The sequence below is a fragment of the Phaenicophaeus curvirostris genome, chromosome Z (assembly GCF_032191515.1).
Source record: "Phaenicophaeus curvirostris isolate KB17595 chromosome Z, BPBGC_Pcur_1.0, whole genome shotgun sequence".
Taxonomy (NCBI): Eukaryota; Metazoa; Chordata; class Aves; order Cuculiformes; family Cuculidae; genus Phaenicophaeus; species Phaenicophaeus curvirostris.
In genome coordinates this window covers 39,917,114-39,942,365 of record NC_091431.1, presented here as the reverse complement: position 1 = coordinate 39,942,365, position 25,252 = coordinate 39,917,114, and the positions used below count along the sequence as shown (strand labels likewise).

Below are 25,252 nucleotides of genomic sequence, written 5' to 3'. Positions count from 1 at the left end.
GCCCAGATGAATAAAATCAGTACTTAATTACTCAAAAGAGTGAATACTATTTGTAAAAGTTCCACGAGTTACAACGTAATCTGAAAATTACTGACATTAACTCCTCAGGTATATGAATATCCGTGTTTAAAAATTGCAGCGTGCAGATCCAGCATCTCACATATCTTCAGTTAGTCTCCCTGCATTGGGCTACCCAGCGAACCGGTATGCACAGGAACTCCTGCTGAGCCCATAAACCCGTCAAAGATTATTCCAGTAACTTTAAAGCTTCATACGTGCAAGAAAGATAGACAGATTGTCAGGGTCCTTCTGAAAAGAGCATCCACAGGCTTTTTCTTCCTCCTGATCTACTGCTTTCTGAGAAAGGAAGGGTTCTTTTAGGCAACATCAAATATATGTACTTTAAAAGAGAACAAATCAGACAAGAAAGAGCAAACATCTCTTGTCTCCAAGAAGTCTGCCTCTCTATGTTCCTGATTGGTTTTATGTTAAAGTCAAGAAACCAAAGTCTTTTCTGAAGCTTGAGGTATTTTTCTTGAAAGCCACAAAACTATAATCATTTTAATAGTTGTTCTACTTTATGGTATCTTTGACATTTTTGTTCTACTAGAATCAGAGTGTAGATGAGCAGAACAGCTTTCATACTCAGGCCAACTCAAAAAGAGAAGTTTTAGTAAGACCCTAGGCAAACAGAGTAGCTATTAAGCTTTTAATAGTAGCTTTAATACAGCTGGTGATATCCAGCCTGCTTAGGAAGGGACTTGGTGCCCAAGAATTAAAGAGCCTCCACTACACTGTGTGATTAGGGTTGGTAGATTTTTAATTTTCATCCATGGAAGAAACTGGAAAGAAGAGAGAAAAAAAAGTCTTCCACTGAAGTGAGACATTTTCTTCAAAAGTTCTAGATTGTGCCACAGCTGAGAATAAGATGAAGAAGTATCAGTAACTGGAAAATCAATTTATTCTTAACAGATACCAGTGAGACAATTCAGTTTTCCTGAACCCTTTAAATGGGTGAGTTTTCCAGCACAGACTCACAGTCTACGTTCATCTCTCTAACTCGGGATTCTACAAGAAAGAATAGAGCTGGATAGTCCTCTGCAATTCTTCTATGCTGATTTTATTTCTTAAGTATTTGGAGAAAAAACAGTTTCCATTTGACTTTAGACAGGACTGAATAATCACAAGGTTTTTCAGTGGAGATGATTCTACTTTATTCATTCCAATAGTCTTTTTAACTACTTAACTGAGACCAATCAATTGAGTAATGATTACTTAGAAACATCTGCAAATTCAGGCTCAAATATGGAAAAGGGAGTTGTTTAATATGCATTGGTTGTGAAGCAATGTTGATTTTTAAACAACAATGAAAGAAATTAAAAATAGCATTTGTATTCAAGCTGAAGGGATAATGATGCAATTGCAGCCATTTAAAAATCTGTCAGTTTCACAAATTTAGCATACAATCTTCGGCTGACAGGAGCAGAATCTGAGAACAGTCTTGAGCTGGTTAAATGATGAACCAGTGCAACTATTTTCTTCATTTTGGATTAACAGTTAATATAAACATTCTATCATTTCATTATGGCAGATGGATGCAATGACATCCATATGGAAGTGCAAAGCCCCTGGCTGAAATAACGGCAGAGGTATAAAGATGAAGACAATTTTATAGTAGTACTATCCAGTACTGCTAAAACAGGGTTTACCATGGAATAATTGTACAGCTGCGGGAATATGAAAGACATTTGGGTTGTGTTTGTGAGGGTATTTAACTACCAAAAGGTTTGTGTAATCAGCTACCGCAATGCTAAAAGTGCTTGCATATTTTATGTCTGCTGAAACAAATAATATAGCCGTAGGCTTCCCAGTATGGACCAGTTCCTACGTTCAGAAACCTTCAGACACCTTTAGACGTACCTGCATCATGGTGTGAAGAGTGATGTACAGATCCGAGATCCCTGACTTAGATGGAATGTGAGTCAACATGTCAGCTCAATACACAGCTAATTCTGGAAGCAGCTTTGCTATGTTAGCACAGCAGTGCACCTGACCTAACAAGAGCCGTATTTCATAGCTATACTGTTGGTGATTCCACACACAGTTGGAAGGAACTGCTGCCTTTCTGTATTATTTTCTTACACAAGGCAGATATGTCTTTTGTGAAAAAAAAAAGGAGACTGTTTCGCAGCTCATTTGGACACACTGAATTGTCTTCAGTGTCCCAAACACAGCTGTTTTAAATTTCCATTTGAAGTTTGAATTTTGTGACCCATATATATGGACTGACTTTTACATAAGCTTTGTTTTCAAATGCTTCAAAAAATCGACTAGCTGAAACAGCTAATATTACTGGATGTAAGGGAAACCATAGTGCCTTTTAAATATATCATCAGTCTGAATTTCTGTATTTGAGATGTTTTAATTTCCTTATGCAGACAATATATAAAATCATAGCCTATTACTGGTCCAAGCCAGATACTTTGATTACAATGTTAAGATGCTGGTCTGAACCAGAGCCAAAGCTTAAAATGACCCTGCAAGCTGATCTTATACATATGAAAAGGAATATGTACAAGATGCTTTGTAAGGCCACCCTGGCTGCCAGGAACTAATGGTAAAATAACCTCTCTGGACTGGCTTTTTTTGTGAGTTAGCTACGTAGGCTGAACAAATGCCAAGCAGCCTGAGCCAAGTGCATGCCTGTTTTGAGGTTTTATTGGCTTGTCTATTTCTAATCACAAATCAAATAGAAAACAAGCACTTTACCTGGTAACATATTAAACCCTGGTCAGTGGAAAAGATCTTTAAAAGCAAGGGCTGCATGTTTTAGAAAACAATATGAAATAGTTTATAACTCACAATCAGCCACCTCAGAGGGGCATAGTAATGACAAAAAATAAATACAGAAAGGGAGTCGTAGCTATGCACAATATTACAGTATAGGAGGTAAGAAAAAAGTGTTTAAAGACCTCTGGGGAAACATAAGGAAATCTGTTCAGAGTGGGAAGTCTTGTTGAGAGACCCACAAGGAAGTGTTTAGTTACTTATTTCCTCACAGTGGTGTAGCCCCTAGAGGAAGTGCTCCTGGACAAAGAAACCCAGCCAAATTCTGTACTCAGCTTAGGCCTGTGTAAAGACCAGGTTCAGAGAACCTGTTCTGTATTTCCACAATCATAACCAGGACAGAGTCTGATTATACATGCAAGGGAGTAACTCTGTTTAAATCGGTGTTCTCAGTTCTTGGCCTGATGGTGTATCTCCTCACTGGATATCAACCAAAGAATGTAAAGGAATTACATGATTGTCCTCAGTCTCACCAGGTTCTTGTGCTGACCACTGTATTAGTTTCATAAGTTGGCTGTTGTCCAGGACAGGAGTTTATACATGAGATGACCAGTGTGTCTTGATCATGGGCTACTTGTCCTTACGCTGTAGCTTTGTTACAGGCGAATCAGAAAGACTGAGTACAGTACCTTCACACTTTCTGTTGCAAGAACCATGACCTAGCCAAACAGTCCTTACTCCCAGTGTCACTAGAAAGTGAGTGAGAAGCTGGAATAGCTTAGCATTACCTTGTCAAGAAACTTATGGGGAAAATCAGAATTCTTTATCAGTGACAAGTATTTGCATAACCATACAATCTTAGTTGTCCTCATCTTTAATAAACTCATAATTGTGCCTCCACTGTGACTCTGAAAGTAGTTTTAGCCCAACTGTAAGGATGGGAAATTGAAACAAGAAGAGATAAATGACTTTACCAAGGACAATAAAATAAGGCATGAGGTAGGGCAAGTAGTAAAACCAAATGAGGACAAGGTTTGGCCTTAAGAAAATAAAAATGGAAAAAATGAAAAAATAGCAAAAATTTTTTAAATGAAGGTAGCATGGGACAACAGGGAGACTGAAATTCACAGCTGGATCAACTATGAATAAGAAATGTTTTGACAAATGTGGGATTTGAAAGAATATTGCAAAGTTTAAGGGATATATTACACATGTATTTGCAGAAGTCTGGCACTAGGGCCTAGACAGGCATATTTCAGAAATCTAAACAGAAATTATATGAATGAGAAATAGTTACTTTGACACATAAGAAAGCTGTAAAGCAAGACTGCTCAACATACAGATGTTTAGGAGTCAGCTAGTAATCATAGCATTGCAAGGAAGCTGGAGGTAATTTTTGTGAAGGCACAGTAGGGAACAAAGCAGAATCAAGGTGCGTGGAAATGCTTTGCCAGCTGCTGGAGAGGGAGTGGAGCTGCAGCCGGTATAGTCTGACCCACCATGCAGATTTCAGAAGCCCTTCCGCATAAGCTTTGTGTGGACACTGAATTAACAGATTTTAGTAGCGGAGCAGCTGCAGTCTGTTTACAATCCTCCTAATGGCAGGCACCCCTCAATGCACAATGAATTTCTTATCAGAATGCTTTCCATGACCATTTGACATTAATTCCAGATACTTCTCCATATATTTACAATTTCAAATAAAACTTCCCAGCTCTCCACAAGGTGCTCTAAAAACCTCAGTTCAGTGGGAATGAGATTCACAGATACTTTATCAAGTCAATAAAATACAGAAAGTTTTGGTTGAAGAAGTATTTAAAGTGCTACAATTGATCTTACTGCAAACACTGGAAAGCATTTCAGTGTAAGTGATTGCACTGATAATGAGATTAAAATCTCCAGGGTTCCAGAATGCAGTCTCAAACAGAACCAAAGGCAATTTAACTCCAGTGAGCCCAGAAAATGTAACCCATTAGAAACACAGCTCTACAAGAGCCCTGAAGAATGTAACTGGCAGTAAAAAAAATGTAAGATGGAAAGACAGACAGGAGAAAAACCCAAACAATTACCAGGCAAAAGACAGAAATGCAAAAGCACCTTAAGCAGTAAGAAAAAATAGTACGTTTCACTGAACATTTTTTCAACAGAGAGTTCAATCATATTACTAATTTTCCCTCATGGTGCTGATTCCTTTCATATCAGTAGCACTGTCTGTAGCAAAAGTAATATAAATCCTTGCAGAATGTGTCACAAAAAAGCTCATATCGGCTCTTAGTTTTATTTTTTGCATTGGCGGTTCAGGTGAAATTCAATGGACTTCAATGACAACATTAAAATTAAAGCCTTGTCTTGAAAACACACATTGAGTAACTCTAAATAAATGAGTAGTGTTATGAAGACTGGTATTAAGTCCCAGTGTCCAATTTCCAGTGCTTGAGTTGGTTTCCACGTTCGGTGGTCCCTGCGCTGGCTGTGACTCCTGCGCCTGCTGGAAGTGCTGTACTTGCTGCGTTTGCCACCTGGTGGTCACGGCTTAGAGGGCGCATTCTGCGACTACTACCCGGGACAGGCTGAGTATCAGTTTATGTATTTTATTATTTTTATTATTGTTGTTTTATCCTCTTTTATTGTTCTATTAAAACTGGTTTTATTTCAACCCATGATTTTTCCTTTCATTTTCCGATTCTCTTCCACACAGAGAAGGAATGAGAGAGCAGCTGTGTGCTGTTTATCTGCTGGCTAAACTAATGCAGTTATGAACCATAACCGTGCTTTTGATTCTAGAAACTGGAATGTCCTGATATAAACAGAATAAAACAGCTGGGAAGAGTTCCAGGTCATTTTCTGTCACATAGTAGATAACAGTTCTCATGACACATAAATGCATTTTTAAGGTTACAGGGAAAGACACAGGTGTTCCACAAACTTCAGAAGCACATTTATTTGCAGCAGCTGAAGATTGGTTGGACAGCTTTATGTAATTATGAATCAGCAAGTTTGAGCAACTACTTAAGTACATTTATTGAAATTAATAGTAGAATCACTTCTGCAAGTTTGGTTCAGAAAACAATTCAGTATTAGTATATTTAAAATGTGGCCTACAAGATCACAAGTACATTGCTTTAGGACCAGACTTCACAGATGCTACCATGGGCTTCCAAAGCCAATGAGAGCTTTACAAACAGGAAAGCTGGAAGCAAATGAGTGTTTTTCATGAATAATGGACCTCAAAATGCGCAAAGGAAATATTCAGAGTGAATTTGCACTATATTGAAAGCTTCCTGGGAACCCTTTATTTTAGTTGAAAACATGCCTCAACAATCCAAATCTGCTGGCAATTTCCATTTTTATTTCCTTGACATCAAATTCAGATTAATGTATGACCAAATGTATAAACACCAGGAGATTGCTCAGACAGATTAATGGCTTAGCAATGTCCAGGCATACTCAAATCGTAGAATCATACAATCATTAGGGCTGGAAAAGATCTCTAAAACCATCAAGTCTAACCATCAGTCCAACAACACTAAACCATGTCACAAATGGCCATGACTACACTTTTTTTTAACACCTCCAGGGATGGTGACTCAACCACTTTCCTGGGCAGCCTGTTACAATGCCTCACCACTCTTTCTTATAGTGAGGGGCCCAAAACTAAACACAGTATTTTGAGGTGTGGCCTCACCAGTACTGAGTACGGAGGGACAATCATTGCCCTACTTTTGCTGGCCACACCATTTCTGAGACAGGTCAGGATGCTATTGGCCTTCTTGGCCACCTGGACACACTGCTGGCTCATGTTTAGCTAGCAGTCAACCATCAACCCCAGGTCCTTCCACACCAGGCAGCTGTCCAGCCATTCTTCCCCAAGCCTGGAGAGTATTCAGGGTTTAATACCTCAGCATCTCACCTCTGCACCACTTTCTTACTACCATCAATGGGAAACTGAAATGCTCCAAGAGTGGTAGCAATTTGTCTTTGCCAAGAATGTGTCTCAAACTTTCTATGCTACCTTTCAGCAGAGCAAATCATGTACAGTTACAGGCAGCCTAGCTATCTCATGGGCCTTGCTTTCACTAAGACAAAGGGAGTTTTTATTCTGTGAAATGCTGCAGGATAGGGTTCAGTAAGGTATTTCACACCTAATCTCATGAGATGCAGAGCACTCCCTGGCAAGTGCTAAACAATTTTAACCCCTATTAATCTCAACAGTCTTTAAGAATGCAAATCAGGGACTCCGCTCAATTCTGCTGTCAAGATTCATTTTCGCAGAAGTCCATGGAAGCTCTGTGTGGAGTGATGCCCCTTCATAGCTGACCTCTGTTTGTAGTAAAAGCAGCTGCATTTAAAAGTTTGAAGTGTTTAAATAAGCCTTCATCTCAGTAATAAAGGCTAAAGACAGAGCTAACTAGGCCTATTTCCTAAAACTATTTGTTGGACTTAGAAGATTTTTAAAAAATGAATTTTAATAGAGGCAGGCTTTGCTGCTACTGATTTCTACAATACATTCTAAACTGTGACTTTCGCTATTCCTTTCTTTCATTTTTAAAGCTAAAGTTGCTTTCTGGCTTGGGTAAAACTCCATATAACTAACAAGATACGCAGATTAGGATATTATCAGTGCAGTTACTACATGATTGTCTTTTGGATGATAACCTTAACTGGGAGTCATCACAGCAGATTACAAAAGCTGCCAAGAGGACCTTCTGGTGTTTCTAGGGGAGCATTACCAGCACATTACCCCATAACGGGATGACTGTCCCCTGATAAAACAACCCAGAATGTCCTAGAGAAAGTGTAACTGAGGCCAAGGGCTCCTCTTTAGTTTCTTTCCTGAAAGAAAGTTTTCATGGATTTATTGACTTTTGTAAAAACTCCCGTCACAGGAACTGGAGGGTGGTATGCTTATATGGCTGCTCAATCCAAGCAAGCTAAATTCTACTTTTATTCTTTTCTGTATATCAGATAGGCCACATTAAGACCAGCAGGAGATGATGCTGGAGATACATCCCAGAGATGTCAAGTTTATTTCAAATCTGACTCGTGAAAGCAAAATTTGCAGCATAATCTGCAGCTGGCATGATCTGCTTTGAATCAAACCTGGTTACAGCTTTGGCAGTGATACTGCCTTCATAACTCCCAAGTATTTATTTTACTTTAGGAAGACCTTGGAAGGTGGGGACACCAGAAACTACAGAAAATATATCTTGATTTCACATTCAGGCTCTGGAAAACTTACAAGTTGAAAGGCAGTCAAAGATATATCTGTGAATTTAGACATGTCCATTAGGATATATCTTCTGCTTTTTTTCCCGCTTCTGAGATCGAGGCATAGAAAAAAACAGTACCAAAACCCGATAAAGACGATTTCATACAGGTGACATGGACTATTTTCTCTAGCCAGGACTGAGTCTCTGGAGCTACCAAAAGCCCTTTGTGAGAGTGTTTGGCTCATGCACGTTCAATGTCCTTATGTATCAATGTACTTAGGTGATCTGCAAGAAACAGTGTTGTGAATCAGTACTGGGAATCAGGCACAACAGTCGATTAATCCAGAGAATGGATGTGATACCTCTGGTATCCTGGTGACAAGCCTGAAACCACTCTGGTGAGATGCTTCTCTAAGCAAGATTCTGCAGTATAAGCAGAATCAGAACTGTTAAGATCAAAATATTTTCTTTCCCTTCGAGAGATCTTGTTGCAATTTTCATCTAATTGACAGCCATTTTGTCTAATGCTTATTTGGCCAATAGCAAACCTAGCACTGTACTCAGAGACCAGGGGTGTTCTCTCTTGGGCTTAACATGGAGCTGAGTCATGATCAGTGAAGTTTCCTCAGTTAACATGCTCCTGAGACACACTTCATCTGTCCAGCCAACCTCTGCAACATGGCAGCTTCAGAAAGGAAAGCTGGTTGGCTGAAAGGCTATGTTAACAAATAAAAATAGTCTGTCGGGGGGGGGGGAAGGGCAACATTACAACAAAGCAGCATACCAAATGCAACCACATCTCCCACACCTACCTGCTACAGCAGTGGATATGGCAGTTGTTGTGGCAGCGCATGAGGCATGGACCTGACAAGCTGCACTGGAAGCCTTAGAAAAGACATTGTGTCCCAGGAGTCAGTGATCTTGAATAGGTCATCTCTGCTGTAATGGGCCTTACACTTTGGATCAGAGAAGCCCGTATGTTATTAATTTAATCTGTAATTTGTAATATCTTTGGAAAAGGTAATGTGCATGTGCATCAACGGATGGAATGTATTGATGCTGACCAGGAGATCATTGCATGTCATGGAGTCAGAGACGCACATGACAGCTGACCTGAGTGTAGCTACAGAGCTGTGCTGTGTGGCACTGCATGTACAGCATGGCCTTCAGGCCTATGTCATGCTGCACCGACCCCTTAGCGCAGCGCAAATTCAGCCAGTGCATTGCAACTGAGGAACCTGGAGGCAGCTCCCACTTTCTACTGGCAACTACATTACCCACATGGCCCCCCCAACTCCCTGGTATAGAAAGCTGACACCCCACTCACATTCTGTGCTACGGAGAAAATGCTCACCTGTGCAATTCTTCCTCCATGTCAAACTTACTGTAACAGGGGGAAACCCGCATTAAAATTCTCACAACAAATGTCCTGTCTTCCCTTAATCTGGTCAACATGTGAAGACCTCAAAACCCCAGAGAGGCAAGGCCACTAGAAGTCTTTATTTGTCTCTTTCCAAGTCAAAATTACTCCTTGGTTTACTGCACAGCCTCTCCCCTCTCTATTCAGCTTTTATTTCTCTATTCTGATTGAATAATAAATGGTAAAGATTTCCTAGCTATCCAAGTAAGTATTCTATATGGACTTCTGTAGACCCTTTGACACAGTCCCCCACAACATCCTTCCCTCTAAATTGGAGAGAAATACTTTTAATGGGTGGACTGCTTGGTGGATAAGAAATTGGTTGGATGGTTGGATGCACAGAGTAATGGTCCACAGCTTGATGTCCAGATGGAGGTCTGTGACAAGTAGTCTCCCTCAGGGGTCTGTACTGGGACCAGTGATACAGACAGCGAGATTGAGTGCACCCCCAGCAAGTCTGCAGAGGACAGATGACACCAAACTGAGTGGTGCAGTTGTTACACCAGAAAGATGCGACGTCATCCAGAGGGACCTGGACAAGCTGGAGAAGTTGGCCTGTGTGAGCATCATGGAGGTCAACAAGAGCAAGTGCAAGGTCCTACACCTGGGCCAGGGCAATCCCCTATTTCAGTGCAGATGGGGTGGTGGGAGGGGTGGTGATGTGACTGAGACCAGTCCTGTGGAGAAGAACCTGGGGTTGCTCATTGATGAGGAGTTTGACATGAGCCTGCAATGTGTGCTTGCAGCCCAGAAGGGCAACCATATCCTGGGCTGCATTGAAAGAAGTGTGGCCAGCAGGTCAAGGGAGGTGATTCTGCCACTCTGTTCCTCTCCTGTAGGACCTCACTTGGAGTACTGTGTCCAGTTCTGGAATCCTCAACATAAGAAGGATATGGAGCTGTTGGAACTGGTCCAGAGGAGGGTTACAAAGACGATCTGAGGGCTGGAGTACCTCTGCCATAAAGAATGACTGAGTGAGTTGGGTTTGTTCAGCCTGGAGAAGAGGTGGCTTTGGGGAGACTTTCCAGTACCTGAAGGGGGCTACAGGAAAGCCAGGGAGGGACTATGTACTGATAGGATGAGGGAGAATAGCTATAAATTGGACGGGTCAGATTTAGACTAGATATAAGGAGGAAACTCTTCATGATGAGGATGGTGAGGCACAGGTTCCCCAGGGAAGCTGTGGATGCCTCATCCCTCAAGGTGTTCCAGGCCAGGTTGGACGTGCCTTGGCAGCCTGGCCTGGTGGGAGGTGTTCCTGCCCACGGCACGGGGGTTGGAACTAGATGATCCTTAAGGTCCTTTCAATTCCAAACCGTTCTATGATCCTGTGAGTCCCTGGAGTCTCTATGTCAGTTGCGATGCGAGGGGAGTTGCGGGGGCTTATTCGAACGGCGCCGTCCCAGTCGGGACGCGAGTGCGCGCGACGCTCGGCGTGCGCGGGCGCAGCCCTCGCCGCGACGAGGAAGCCGCCCGGGCCTTCAGACCCGCCTCAGCATCCCGGTCCCAGCTGAAAATCCGCGGAGCCGGACGCCCCCGCCCCGTTCCGCCCCGCCGGGCAGCGCGCAGGCGCCGCAGCCGCGCAGGCGCCGCAGCTCCGGGGGTGGCGGAGTCGCGGGTCGGGCTTCGCGTCCCTGCTCTGTCGGGGAGGCGGTCGGAGGTGTCGCTCGGAGAGGAGAGGAGGACAGGAGAGGCGAGGTGAGGAGCGCCGTGTCGTCGAGGGCGTGGGGACGGGGGCTGGGAGCGCCGCTCCCCGTGTGGGCGGGGGCACTCGAGGTGTGTGGGGGTGGGGGGGGGGGCGGTGTGTGTGGTGGGGGGTGTGTGTGTGATAAAATACAATCGTGGAATCGCTTGGTTTGACATCATCGAATCCAACCGTACCTGCCCACTAGGACTATCCCTAATCACCTCATCTACCCGTCTTTCAAACATCTCCAGGGATGGTGACTCAGCCACCTTCCTGGGCAGCCCGTGCCAGTGCTTGATAACCCTTTCGGTTAAGAAAACTTTGCTGATGTCCAGTTTGAACCTCCCCGGGCTCATCTGGAGGCCGTTCCCTCTCGTCCTGTTGCTTTTTATTTAAACCTGATTATTTTGAGTGCGTATTGAAGTGCTGCGTGTGTGACAAGCAAGTGGTGGGAATCTTCACTACAACTACCTGAAAGGAGGTTGTGGAGAGGAGGGAGCTGGCCTCTTCTCCCGAGTTACAGGGACAGGACCAGAGGGAATGGCCTTAAGCTCCGCCAGGGGAGGTTTAGGCTGAACATTAGAAAAAAATTTTTCACAGAAAGCGTCATTGGGCACTGGAACAGGCTGCCCAGAGAGGTGGTTGAGTCTCCTTGCCTGGAGGTGTTTAAGGGATGGGTGGACGAGGTGCTGAGGGACATGGTTTAGTGGTTGATGGAATGGGTGGACTTGATGATCCAGTGGGTCTTTTCCAACCTGGTGATTCTATGATTCCATGATTCTATGATTCTGTTGGCACTGTACCTGTTTGATAGGAATGCCCGTTTGAGTCAGAGTCCTTAGTTTGAGTCAGTCCTTACCAGTGAGCAAAAGGCAACAAATTTTGGAGATGTGCTGTCACTTCTCCCAGACATCACTTTCTGTTACTTAGCTGATGTTACCTTGCTGTAGTTGCTTTTGGTAAGCTGGTGTGGTCCCAGATCTGGAGGTGTGGCACTGTGACAACCGCTCTCTGATTGACTTGCATTAGCAATTCCTGTTGTCCCTAGTGTTAGGATGCTGTATGGGGTTTATGTGTTGGCATTTCTGTAGTGTGTGGGCTACAGGGGTGGCTTCTCTGAGAAGATGCCAGAAGCTTCTTGCTCCGTGTCAGATGGAGCCAATGCCAGATGGCTCCAGGATACACCCGCTGCTGGCCAAGGCTGACCTGTCCAGTGGCGGTGGTGGTGCCTTTGTTATAAAAGATTTAGAGTGATGATCGGTAGTGCAAAGTCTGTCATACTGGCAGGTAATGATGTCCTGCAGGCATCAGTAGTGGCCCCAACATTACTCAGTGCTTTCTTTAATAATTAGGATGGTGAGATGGGGTGCATTCAGCAAATTTGTGGGTGATGCTGAATTGCAAAGAGTATTCAAAGCACTGATAATTAGGGTACTTTTCAGGCATACGTGAATGCAGTGAATGCAGGGAGCAATGTAAGGTCATGCATCTGGAATCATAGAATCATAGAATAACCAGGTTGGAAGAGACCCACCGGATCATCGAGTCCAACCATTCCTATCAACCACTAAACCACGTCCCTCAGCACCTCGTCCACCCATGCCTTAAACACCTCCAGGCAAGGAAACTCAACCACCTCTCTGGGCAGCCTGTTCCAGTGCCCAATGATGCTTTCTGTGAAAAATTTTTTCCTAATGTTCAGCCTAAACCTCCCCTGGCGGAGCTTGAGGCCATTCCCTCTCGTCCTGTCCCTGTAACTCGGGAGAAGAGGCCAGCACCCTCCTCTCTACAACCTCCTGCACCAATGCACTGAGGGGCCGACTATCTAGGAAGCAGCTCTACAGAAAAGGTCTGAAAGTGGATCTTGGCAGACACCAAGGTGGAACGTGAGTCAGCAATGAAGCTGGACAGCAAGGAGGGCCAGCTGTGTCTTGGGCTGTATAAGTACGAATGCGACATCTGTGATCATGATGGTTCTCCATTACGTGGTACTTGTGAGATAGCATCTGGAGTACTATACCCAGCACTTGGGCTCCCCAGTACAAGAAGGACACTGGAGCCAAGTCCAGTAGGGGTCATCGAGATGATCAGGGGTCTGGAGCACAAAATATTTAACAAGAGGCTGAGAGCTGCACTAGCTCATCTTGGAGAAGAGAGACTTTATTGTTATTTGCGACTGACTGGTGGGAAGATACAGAAAAGGTGGGACCAGACTATTCTCAGAGGTGCACAGCAATAGGACAGAAGGTAACAGGTAGAAACTGGCTATATAAAATAAAACAAATTATATATGAACCAAAATTCATATTACATATTACGAAAAAGTTTTGGTTTTTTTTCCTCTGGAGATTTTTGTTCCAGCCTAAACTCTGATTCAGTGATTCCTATTGGGAAGATAAACATGGGTATGCATTTACCAAGGAAAATTTATGCCAGACCCATCTGCTTGCCTTTATTAAAGGGTAAAATAACTGGGTTTGTAGACGAGGGGTGAGCAGTAGATATCATTTGCCTCAACTTTAGGTAGGCTTTCAACACTGTTTTCTGCAGTGTTCTTGTGTCAGAGGTAGGATGTTTGCCCACTCTTGGGGCTTCACTTTGGACAGCCTAGAGGAACAGGCTGATGGGAACTCCAGGAATTTCAGCAATGGCAAATGCCCTGTCTTGCTCCATACCTTACAGTACAGGCTGGGGTTGGACTGGTTGGGGAGCAATTCTTTGGAGATAGCTGTAGACCCTGCCAGTCAGTGCCCCAGGCAACATGAACAGGGCACAGCCTTGGGAGCCAGGATAGGGTGGGATTTATACCCCTCTGCTCAGCACTTGTTAGGCCTCATATGGACATGTCCAGTTTTGGATCCTCCAGTACGGGCAGGACGCTGACCAGCAGGAGTGAATTCAGGACGTACCACTGCAACAGTAGGGCTGGAGTCCTTTCCCTGTGAGGAGAGAGACACTGTGGGACTGGTTCAGCTGGAAGGAGGGGTGGCTTCAGGGGTACCCAAGAACAGCCCTGGCACCAGTGGGAAGCGGATAAAGAAGACACAGCCAGACTCTTCACAGCAGTCTGTGGCAGAAACACTTGGGTTAATGATGACAAGAAAGCTTTTATCAGTCAGGACAGCTCAGTAAGGCAGTGCCTTCTCTCTTCTTGGAGGTTTTTAAACTCTGATAGGACAAAGTTCGAAGCAACCTGGTCTAACCCCACATGTGAAGTTTTCTGAGCAGGAGGTTGAACTAGAGGCATTGGGTCCCTGCCAGCCTTAATTGTCCAGTAATCCTGCAAGAATTTACAGGTATTGCTTATACATGTTAAGAGGTTCTTTTTCTTCCTGAGCTTCCAGAAATATAGTTTACAATCATATGGTAATATTTTGCTCTTTGTCTGCCACAAATTTGTACTTATTGAGGTGCTAAATATTAATTTTGAGATTTTCTGCTGTGATTAGAATTTGGTGTGGCATGTGCTGCATTTGCACACTTCCATGTTTTAATTCCATTTTTTGAAAAGTAATGGCAAGATTCTTTAAATGTCACACTGAAAGCATACCTTGAAACTGTAGTACTGTGTGTACGTATTTTTCTCAGTGCATATTGTGAAGAATTGCACTGGGTTTTCAGCAAATGCTAGGGTTTTATTTTTTTAAGGAAGCCATCCCAAGTGACTAGAGGTGTGTTAGGTGAAATATTTAAGTATTTGCTGTTGGCGTCAGTGTCCTTGGTGTGCCACAGGATATGCTGAGTTTTAATTTCTCTCGAGTTTAGGTTCCTGTATGCTTGTGGGTGTCTGTATATTCCAACTTATAGAGAAGTTTCTTTGTCAGGTGTTCCAGCCCCTTATTATGATTTACAGTCTCACAGGTGGGTCTTTTATTGGTTTTACTTCTGGGTTTGCATTAAATAATTGAAAAACTGTGGAGAATTTTGCATTTTGAATCAGGTTTTACAAACACTCATTGAGCTGTCCAATTTTCAAGTCAATGAAATCTACTCAAAAGTACACTGAAGGATTAATGTTCTTAGAGTACACATACGCTGTGTCATGTGGAACTGTGTGTTTGCTCCAGCTTCAAGAAATGTCAGTCACCTGTTCTTTGTGCAAGACCAGTGAGTATCACCATTTTGTGGGTTTAAGCCCGTAAAGCGTAGTGATATTGTAGTCTTAGTAGGGGGAAAGATATGCTTCAATGCTTATATCTTCTGTTAAGTACAGTGTAAATCTTGTGATTTTATTTATTTTTTTCCTGGAAAATAGCATACTTTGTCTCCTAGTCCAAAGCATAATTCTTTACTTTCTTTTATAGAGTGAGAATTATTGTCATATGCCAAAGCCAAAATGCTGGACGACATCAATAAGCGGCTTGAATTTCCTAATGCAGTTATTCAGTCACAGGTAATTATTTTTAAAAGCATTAATCAAGTTAAACAAAGATCTAGTCTGCCTCGTGATTGTGTCGTTGCTCTTGCAGTGGGATAGCTGCAGAGAAACAGAGATAAATAGCTGACTTTGTCCCATTTTCTCGTTCTGTTTTCACAAGAGTAAGATTTCCAAATAATAAAGTGTGCTTTTAGGTCAAATTTATTAGAATACGTATTCAAAGCTTTGACGGGTGTAATCCTTGTAGTCTAGGAAGGCTTAACGTGTCATCTTTCCTGGAACTGTAAACTGTTATCTGAGAGTGCTGCTGTTTGTAATGTCAGGCTAGCAACTAGTATCTAAAGAAGTTAAAAGGAGCAGGAATTTGAAGACATTTGAAATGACATGGTCTTGTATTTTTATACATTAGCATAATAGAAATGTTACTATTTTTTCTTGCTGGCCTCCTAGTTAACTTTTTCCAGAAGTAAGGATCTGTCTTTAGCATAGAAGAGTAGATGCAGCTGCTGTTCTGGGTATGTTGATAATCTGAAACACTTTTGTGCTCTTACTATGAAGAGATTTCTCTCACAGTTTCTCGCCCAGAAGCGCTTTTCTGTGTAGCAGTATAAATGATTATGAAGCAAGACAGGGTAAGGCATTAGATACGAGTGGGAAGACCTGAAGCTCTGGAGGATTTGTTAGTATTTCATTCTATACTTAGAGCTTTTTTTAAGGCAGTTTGAGGAAATGAGACATTCATTCTATTAAAATAGAATAAGAAGCTTCATTGTAAACCTCAAATAAGCAAATACATGCTGTTCTACAGAGCTGAAGCTCTCATTCTTGAGAACTGAAGCATTATTTTGGAGGATGTTTGCCCTTGACCAAATTAAAATCTTGGGTTTTATGTCTGCCACAAAGTAGCTTTATAAGGAATACTGTTAACTTCAAATGCCTTGTTTAAGGCAAATGAAACATTTCTGGCAGTAAGTATGCTAGGGGATACTGTAGTGCTTCAGATACCATAGTATGTTTGTCATCAATGTTTGGCAAAACTTGTGATGTGAAGATTTGGGCAAGTAGCTTAGATTTGCTGCGTTCCGTGTCCTCTCTTGCTTCTACTTCCCTATATGCTGAAGGATTTAATAATTACCAGTGCTGCTATGTACACCAAAATCTGTACAGCAGTGGAGATGTAAATGTCTGTTGCAGATGGTACATTAGAATTTCTGCAATTCTGATTATGTACCTGATTCTAATCTTATAAGAGGCTCTGTACAAAGGGGCCTTTGGATTTATGTGGAGACCTATGGAAGTTAGTTTCCCTCCTGCCTCAGGATAACAGTGAAAAAGTATTGCAGCGTTATGGAAATTTTTGGCCCTAAAACGTATTTCAGCTTCCATACCTGTAAGTTTGGTGTTTCAGATATTGATAAAATGATCGTATGGCAACAGCAGTGTCAATTCTTTCTGACAGAGAACTGAAAAATAATGCTTGATCTGCATGTGATTTTAATTTTTATTTTCTTCTTTTAGGCAGTCGGTCATCTGATTGCTGCAGTATTGAAAGAAAATGTTTCTTTGCAGAAGATCAGACAGTCATCTGACCAGGTCTGTGGCAATTTTTAACTTTTGTCTCCCATTCATATGTGCTTATATTTTTCTCTGGTTTACCATTCTACATTGTGTCATTTTAGTAAATCCTAGGTGTAAAGTAGGGTAGTTAACAATGGGTGTACAGGTAGAAACAGTACGTCTCTGGGATCCGAATAGCAGTTTTATTTCCATTTGAAGTCTTAATGGCAGAAGTCTTACTTCTGTTCCACACCATTATCTAGTTATGCAGAAGTCTTCCACATCACTATACAAATTTCAAGAAATATGGCATGATATGTGGATTTTTTCCTCCCAGTCTCAAGTCTTAGCCACCCTCTCCCCGCAGAACTATTACAGCAAACCCAAACCTGGAAGGTGCTGTGAGGGAATGTTGGCAATGTGTTGTTTCTGTAACAGAAAATCCTCCAACATTCCTGATCAAGTGGCATTCTATTCTGAGCCATCCCATTTGCTGCCCCGTGAAAGGTTTTAAACTGAAATACAGCCACACCTTCTAAAATGCTAAGAAGCAGATTGTGCCACTTAGACTATAGAGGCTTCCTTTTTTTGGGTGAACATTTTGTCCTGTCCCTGTTGGGGTCATAGACAGTAGGGGGCAGAAAAGTGGGATATGCTCTGGGAAATGCCTGCCTTAGGTGTAAAATCTCTACCCCTGCTTCTTCTCTTGTACTCTGTAAGACTTCACTAGAAGCTGTTGAGCTGTTCTTTTATTTAAAAGTGTGTTTGATATGAATGAAGATAAAACAGTATCGCCCTTCTCACTGCTTGTTTCATGCTTTTGGTTTCAGACTCCTGCTCTGAACTTGCTTTGGGAGAAGTGCTGCAGTGAGAATGTTGCCTTGCGAACAGCCTGCTCTGAGGGATTGGTGGCACTTGTTGCAGAGAAACATGCTGAGCATGATTATGTTCTTCACGGAGCACTCAGCTTAATTCCCTCAGCAAGGTAGTGTTTGATCGCCTGACTTTGCCAGCTGTTTATCAGTGATTGCTTTTCCCTTGTAAATACAGGGGGAGAGGAAAGAGGTTCTGTAAATGACAGGAACTTCAGATAAGCTGTGGCATTAAGGGGTGGCATTGCCCTGCCACTCTGAAGGCTGTTGCTTTCATCTTGGCAGTGTGACAGTGTGGGTCTGACGTAAGAGCTCATAGAGTATTCTATGCGCGTAAGCTGGATTTGTTAGCAATTTAGACTAGTACTTTGGACTGTCAGAAATCGATGCCCTGACTAGTTTTGTTGTACCTATCATAGGGAAGGGGGGAAAAAAGTGGCAGCAACTACCATTATGCAGGAGGGAGGTAAGTTTCTAATCAATCTGTCCAAATAACTAGTTGCTCATGTAAGAATCACCATAACACTGTGGATAGGGATTAGGAATGTTGGGGTTTGTTTCCTCATCAAACTTAGGAAGAAATCGCTTTACCTGAGTCTGCTGCTATTTTCTCTTACAAAATTCTGCAAATATAATGCATACATCTCACAATGGTGTTTTGGGCTAATCTGCCTGTGCGATATGCAAAAAGAAGGCAATTGTGGGGGAGACACTATGCATAAAACTTATAAATGGGAAATAAATAATTGGGAAGATGTTTCCATTCAAATCTACCAACCGTAAAAAGTTTCTTGTGCTATCTTTCTCTTCTGTGATTTTGGCAGCCAGCTGGGTTTCTGTGCTAAGCCTTCTTGTTCTCTTCTTAGAGAATGCAGGAATTGTTTTTAGCCAAGCCAGCTACTTGGTGCTACACCTGTGCTGTATTACTCTGGTGGGCTCATCACAGAGGCTGCAGGAACCATGCTATTCAAGACGTATTTTTTACCCTGTCTAACCTTTACATAATTAGTTTTAGGCTGGGGTTTCTTACGGTAAGTCTGAACCAAAGGTGAGTTTAGGCTTGAGCAAACTAGTGAAATGTGTAAGAAGTCAGATCTTTTAAAAAAGACTGTATCGCTCCTTGTGACTAGCTTGTTTGCAGCTGGGAACTTGGTGTGGTGATGCTGAATCTATACAGAGTTTACATTAGGTTGTTATGGATCCCTAGGAATTGTTTTGTAAATAGGTTTTTAGAATATGAATGATTTCTGTAAACCACTGTCCTCCGAACGACAAAATTTTTAATAGTAAAGTTTGGGGTTAAGGGAAGAATTTGTATTATTAACAAAGAAGTAAAAGCACCTCTGTTTAGACTATGTGAACCTGAGTCCTGTGAGGCAAGGTGATGAGAAGGTTTCATTAGCTAGGGCTTTCAGACTAAGAAACGTGAAATTCATGTTCAGCTAAGGGTTGATTACAGATCAGCAGTTTATAAGTAAATGAAATATTGATAGTTTTATACTTCAGAAAACAAAAAGTGTAAGATGGGATAGTTAGGACTGAGTTAACTTTAAAAACAAAGCCAGAGTTGTGTATTGAAGGAATTTGGTATGCCCCATTTCTACACCATTCTTAGATTTTTCCATGTGTGAAACCAACACGCAGGAGTGATTGCTATAGGAACTGCTGTCAAATTACCGAGGAACCTTTTATGTATTTTTGGCTTCTTCCCTCTGTCTCTCACAATTCAAACCACATACACTATGGATTGCAAAGCAGGAAGTCTGTGGGTTTAAAGTGTCTGTAGTCTCAGGAGCTGATTAAACTATTTCAGATTGATTCATTCAGTGCTGATACCTCTTTTTTTTCATTCACTCTTTTTCAAATTGTAGTCTGCTGTTCATCATCCTGTTCGCTGCCAAAATTTCATTCGTGTTTGCTCTGCGGCTTTGCACTGCTCTGTGCCTAGTGTCTCTTGAATAAAGTAAATGTGAAATTAACAGCAAGTGGCAGCCAGGAGACAGGCCCTTGCCACTGTTGAGTACCTTTTAGGGCTGGATGGGTTCCAGTGGATGTTTTATTGGCAAAGACTACTTGTGTTGTGTTATTGCTTCTCTTTCTTCTGTTGTGATGAATTTATCAGAGGCTTAGTGCATCTGGTGTGTTTTATTGTCTGGTATATTGAATTCTGCACTCTGGGAAGGGCGTTTTGCTTTGTCAGAAGTGAACATCCAGTGCTTATCTGAGTTGACTTGTTATGCAGTTCTCACTGTCTGCTCATTATATAAACAGGAATCCATTCTTATCTCTGGTGCAACATTGTGCCATAACTTGTCTCTTAGACCCAATGTTCAGTTTCCTCTGATGCTCCAAGAGCTTAAACTTTATGGAAAATCATATTTATGTGTGTGTTCATGCATACAAAATCTGCATATGTGTGTACATATATTCATGCACATTTTTGCTGATTTTTCAACGTTGGTCTCCAGCTTTTTGTGTAGAAGATGATGGGAAAACTGTGGTCTGCTTTCAGTAATGGATAAGCTTAAATAATCAAGTCGATACATTAAAAACCTGTGAAGCAATGGATTATTCTAATCTTTAAGAAATTGTCAGAAGGATTTCTGTGTGTATGTAAGCTTCCAGAATGTTTTTATCACCAGAGCATCCATGTACATAGGAAGTGGGTAAATCCTTGTGATACATCATGCCAATGTGCTGCTTGTGTTCAGGAGCTGAGTGCAAAGCTTAAAGCAGCTGTTCTCTTCCCTGTGGGGGGAATTAGGGGGAATTAGGACCAGCAATACAGGAGTTTCAGAACAGGGAAAATTGTTTTCTTTTTGAGTGTTCTGTGGTTTTTGTTTGTTTCCCTCGTTCCTTAGTTACCCAGTTGAAGCTGGGCAGTATGCTAGCAAATTCCCATTTAATTGACTCTCTGCTATTTTGCTTGTTATGTGAAAAGGAAAACAAAGTGCATGTGGATGCGCCACTTGTCCAAAATTTTCACCTTGTGAGGAGGTGTTTCATTATAGAATCCAAAGTAATTGGGTTGGATCTGGCATGATCTGGTTGCAAAGCTGTAGAAGGACTGGAAGCATTTAGTAAGTACATCATTATGAAAAGGAGAGCAAAATTTTGAAAGTTGTCCTTGTTAGGCTCAGCTGAGGAGTAGTATTATTGAATGGTAAGTTAAGCATCATAGGAGGAGGGAGATAAAATAGCTGTACATATATTATTTTAGTAGTCCTTGTCTCCTGAGATCAAAAGTCACTATAAACTAGATAGCTCAAGTATTTTTCCTGACAATATGATTTCTCTTGCTTTCTCTTGGTAGACAGTGACATGGTTAGTTTTACCAGTATACTTTACCTATGTACTTATGCATTCAGAGAAGACCTAGTTTTGCGTTTCTTACATTGAAAGCACCAGTTTCATTTAAGCTGGGGCAGCATACTTATTTGAAAGTCGTGGCAGAAGGAAATCACCAAATGTTTTAATGGATGTGTTAATTATTCTCTCTGCTATTTTGCTTGTTGTGTGGAAAGGAAAACAAAGACATGTGCATGCGCGACTTGCCCAAAATTGTGTAGGCAAGTGTGAGGAGATCTTTAAGGAGAAATCAAGGCTGGTTGAGTCTCAGTTTGTTCCTGCATTCCTCTTCTTATGGAAGAATGAACTAATGTAATACATGTTAGTAATGTATTTTTTTTTGTCAACAGGAATGTTCACGGTTTAGTAAAAACTATTTGGAAATTACTACAAGTTCAAGCTATTCAACTGGGAAAAGATGGAAATGAGGCTGCTCAGAATCTGTATGGAATCAGGTTGGGTTCATATTAGTTTTATTTAAACAGCAAAATAACTTTTTGTCTGTTATCCAGAAATAACCTAGATAAAGTGTTGATACTGGCTTTCAGTCTCTTACTCTCTTTTTCTTTTTTCTTTTTCCTTTTTTCTTCACTTACTGTGCAGGTAATCCAGCACTAGCACAGGTTGACCAGAGAGGTTATAAAATCATTTTTATAGTACAGGGATAAGATTGCTGCCATAAACTCAAAAAGGGCAATGGCATCATGAAAGCTGTGCAAGAGAAAGAATTGGGATTTGTTCAACTATAGGAGCTGGATGATTGCTAATAGTCCTTTTGTTAAGTCTTTATATTCTAAGACTGTGAACCGTTTTCCTCTCACTTGTTTTTCCTGCTTTATTCCTGTAATCAAAATAAGGTTCCTGAATGCTATTGCGTTTACAGAGGTTTCTGTATGAAAATGATGCATCAAGAGCTACTCATATAAAGCTGCTTGTCCTACAGTAGCAGCCTTCCTAAGGGCACACCTTAGTGACTTCATCCAGCTTTTGAGAAACCATGAGTTGGTGCTGACATTAACTGCTGCTCTTCCATCTTTTCTAGAGGAGGTCTCAGCCTGATAGATGTCATAAATATTTTTCAGGTTGCTTTTTATGCAATTAAGAGGTATCAGTGTGCAGGCTGTAGCTGTAATGTTTTGAAGATATAAAACGTATTATTTGGTAGGCAGGAATAGTGTCTTTAATTAAGCAAAGTGAAATAGTGAAGGGAAGTAAAACAGACTTTAGAATGCAGGTTGTGCTTGCATTCCTGAAATCCTGCATGGCTTTGTCTTTCTAGCTATATCAGTTCTTTCTACAAAGTCCATAATTTCATAGAACAGTTTTTATGGAAAAGACAGCTAGTGAAAGAAAGTAAGCTGGAACTCTTTTGGAAATTTTCTCTTTAGTAGTAAATAAGCTTATTTAAAGCCTCCTGGTAGAAAAGGCTAAGTTAAAGCAGCTTAATGCCAGCTCTGTATGAAAAGGAGGATTGTTGGATGTAGCTAGAATAAAGACATAACCTCTCCCTAGTAGTGTGAAGAAAAATCGCTACTACTTTTCCCCCCACCTACCAAAACAAAAAAATTGGTGGTAACATAAAAGGAAGATGAAATTTGATCATGCAGAATGGTTAAGGTAATTTGAAGTAATAGAGAACTGAAAATATGCAGCACGCCTACAATTAACTAATTCTTTGTTTTTCCTTCTGCTTCCCATTAACTTTAAAGAAGAGAGGTGTAAGATTGTTTGACTTAGTTTTGAATATCTAGTAAGTCAAGGCCTTGTGATTTTGAGATCTGACTTAAGAATATGAGGTCTCTCTTGTGAGACCTCATCTGGAATACTGTGTCCAGTTCTGGAATCCTCAGTGTAAGAAGGATATGGAGCTGTTGGAACGGATCCAGAGGAGGGCTACAAAGATGATCACAGGACTGGAGCACCTTCCACACGAGGACAGGCTGAGAGAGTTGGGCTTGTTCAGCCTGAAGAAGAGAAGGCTCAGAGGAGATCTTATAGCAGCCTTCCAGTACCTGAAGGGGGTGTACAAGAAAGCTGGAGAGGGACTATTCATAAAGGTTTGTGGTGATAGGATGAGGGGGAACAGATATAATCTGGAGAGGAGCAGATTTAGACTAGACATTAGGAAGAATTTCTTCACCATGGGAGTGGTGAGAAACTGGAATATGTTGCCAGGGGGCGTTGTGTCTGCCCCAACCCTGGAGGTGTTCAAAACCAGGTGGCATGGGGCCTTGGGCAGCCTGATCTAGTGGGATGTCCCTGCCTATGGCAGGGGTGTTGGAACTAGGTGATCTTTAAGGTCCCTTCCAACCTTAACTATGCCATGATTCTAATATATACAATAATTCACCAGCAGCTATTACAGTGTTGTTAAGTAGTTTGCTGTTGTCATCGGGTTTGGCATGTTTTAAAACCAGTACTGCAGAGTAATAAATAAAATTGGGTTAGACCAACATTCATTCTGGACAGTATTATTAATTTTGTTACTACTTCTAGTGATGATGTAGTATCATAAAGACTTCTGGAGCAGTGCTGTCTCTTCAGCCCACTCTCAACCCTTCTAAGGCTGGTCAGCTGGGGCTGGGCAAGACTAGAAGGGATCATAGCCAGGACAGCTGACCTAAACTGACCAGAGACCTATAACATACCATATGACGTTGTGCTCAGCAGTGAAAGCTTAGAGACAGGATCCATAAGGGGGCATTATTAAGGCATTTGTCTTCTGAAGCACCTGCTACATGTACTGAAGCCCTACCTCTCAGGAAGTGGCTGAACATCACCTGCTGATTTGAACTAGAGAATATATCTCTTTGTTTCCCTTTGGTTTCACATGTGACCTTTGCTTTTCTTTATTAAACTGCCTTTATCTCAACCTACAATTTTTTCATCTCATTTTCTCCCCGTCCAGCTGAGGAGAGGGAGTGGGAGGACAACTTGATGGGCAGCTGGCAGGCAGCTAAGATCAACCCACCACATACTTTTCTGATTTCATCTGAGGAAGCCTCTGTCGATTTAATGCTGCAATTCTGCAGTTTCTGTAAGCAAGGAAAGGTAGTTAATTCCTAAAACATGAGAAGCGCATTGAGATAAGCTGGTTCTGTATAACTGTATATCTATACAGGGCTGTGCACTTTCAAGGTCCTGTCATGTATATGAAGAGTAATTCTAGCTTACTGCCTGATAAATGATCTTGTCTGTGATCTTGCTGGATTCAAGTGCTGGACAAGCAACAAGTTTTTTGCCTCTTACAACCTGTCATGTTCATGATAATATTGCCTCATATTCATGAGGCAATAAACTTAGCTTTTCTAGTCTTAAGGCACAGATTATAAAAGACTCACTTGAGTAAATGTTTATAGAATCAAGGAAACCAGACATATGAAGACTGTGTATGTAAATTAACAAATTTTAGAGAGATTAATTTGGGAAATGCTGTGCTCCTAGTCTCAAATATGAAGGCCAGACCTAAAATATATAAATACATTGGGATCTTAGTATCCATTTTATGAACATGCTTCAAGAAGTCCATCACATCAGCCAGCTTTCTGAAAGTCCCAGTGTCTTCATATCATTTATTTGCCTGAACAGAATCACACTTGTTTGGAAGAAAAATTATTTGAGAAGTAGAGGGAGAATGCATTGTTTAAAAAAACAAACAAAACAACAACCCAACAATGTCCTCTTCCCAAATCTTCTGGGCTTGGTGAATTGTTCCAGTGACTGATTCTTCCTCAGTGAAAATGCATTGTCTTTGTTTTGGTATGAATTGCCAGTTTCAGATTCCGTTTCTTGTATGGTATCTTGACATTTCTTGCTCTCTGAAACTTAAATTCTCAGTGGAGGTATGTTGGCTGCAGTTACACTATTCTAATCCTTCTTAGCTTATGCTCACACAGAGAGATGTATCCTTCCAGGCCTTCATGAGACAACCATGAGAATGATGAAGCTTCTCCAGATTTCTAGTAACTGCCTTGAAAGATGGGCACCAGAACA

The 25,252-nt window shown here is 41.6% G+C and overlaps 1 protein-coding gene across 1 annotated transcript in view; it reads left to right on the top strand.

Annotated features, from left to right (window-relative positions):
- Window positions 1-11,025: 11,025 nt before the first annotated feature.
- FOCAD (focadhesin) overlaps window positions 11,026-25,252 on the top strand; it is a 94,614-nt gene continuing 80,387 nt past the window's right edge. The window contains exons 1-5 of the mRNA XM_069881192.1: window positions 11,026-11,115; window positions 15,409-15,497; window positions 17,001-17,075; window positions 17,870-18,024; window positions 21,610-21,714. Of these exons, the coding sequence (XP_069737293.1) occupies window positions 15,441-15,497; window positions 17,001-17,075; window positions 17,870-18,024; window positions 21,610-21,714 (392 nt within the window). The 5' untranslated portion in view covers window positions 11,026-11,115; window positions 15,409-15,440. The remainder of the gene's footprint in view (window positions 11,116-15,408; window positions 15,498-17,000; window positions 17,076-17,869; window positions 18,025-21,609; window positions 21,715-25,252) is intronic.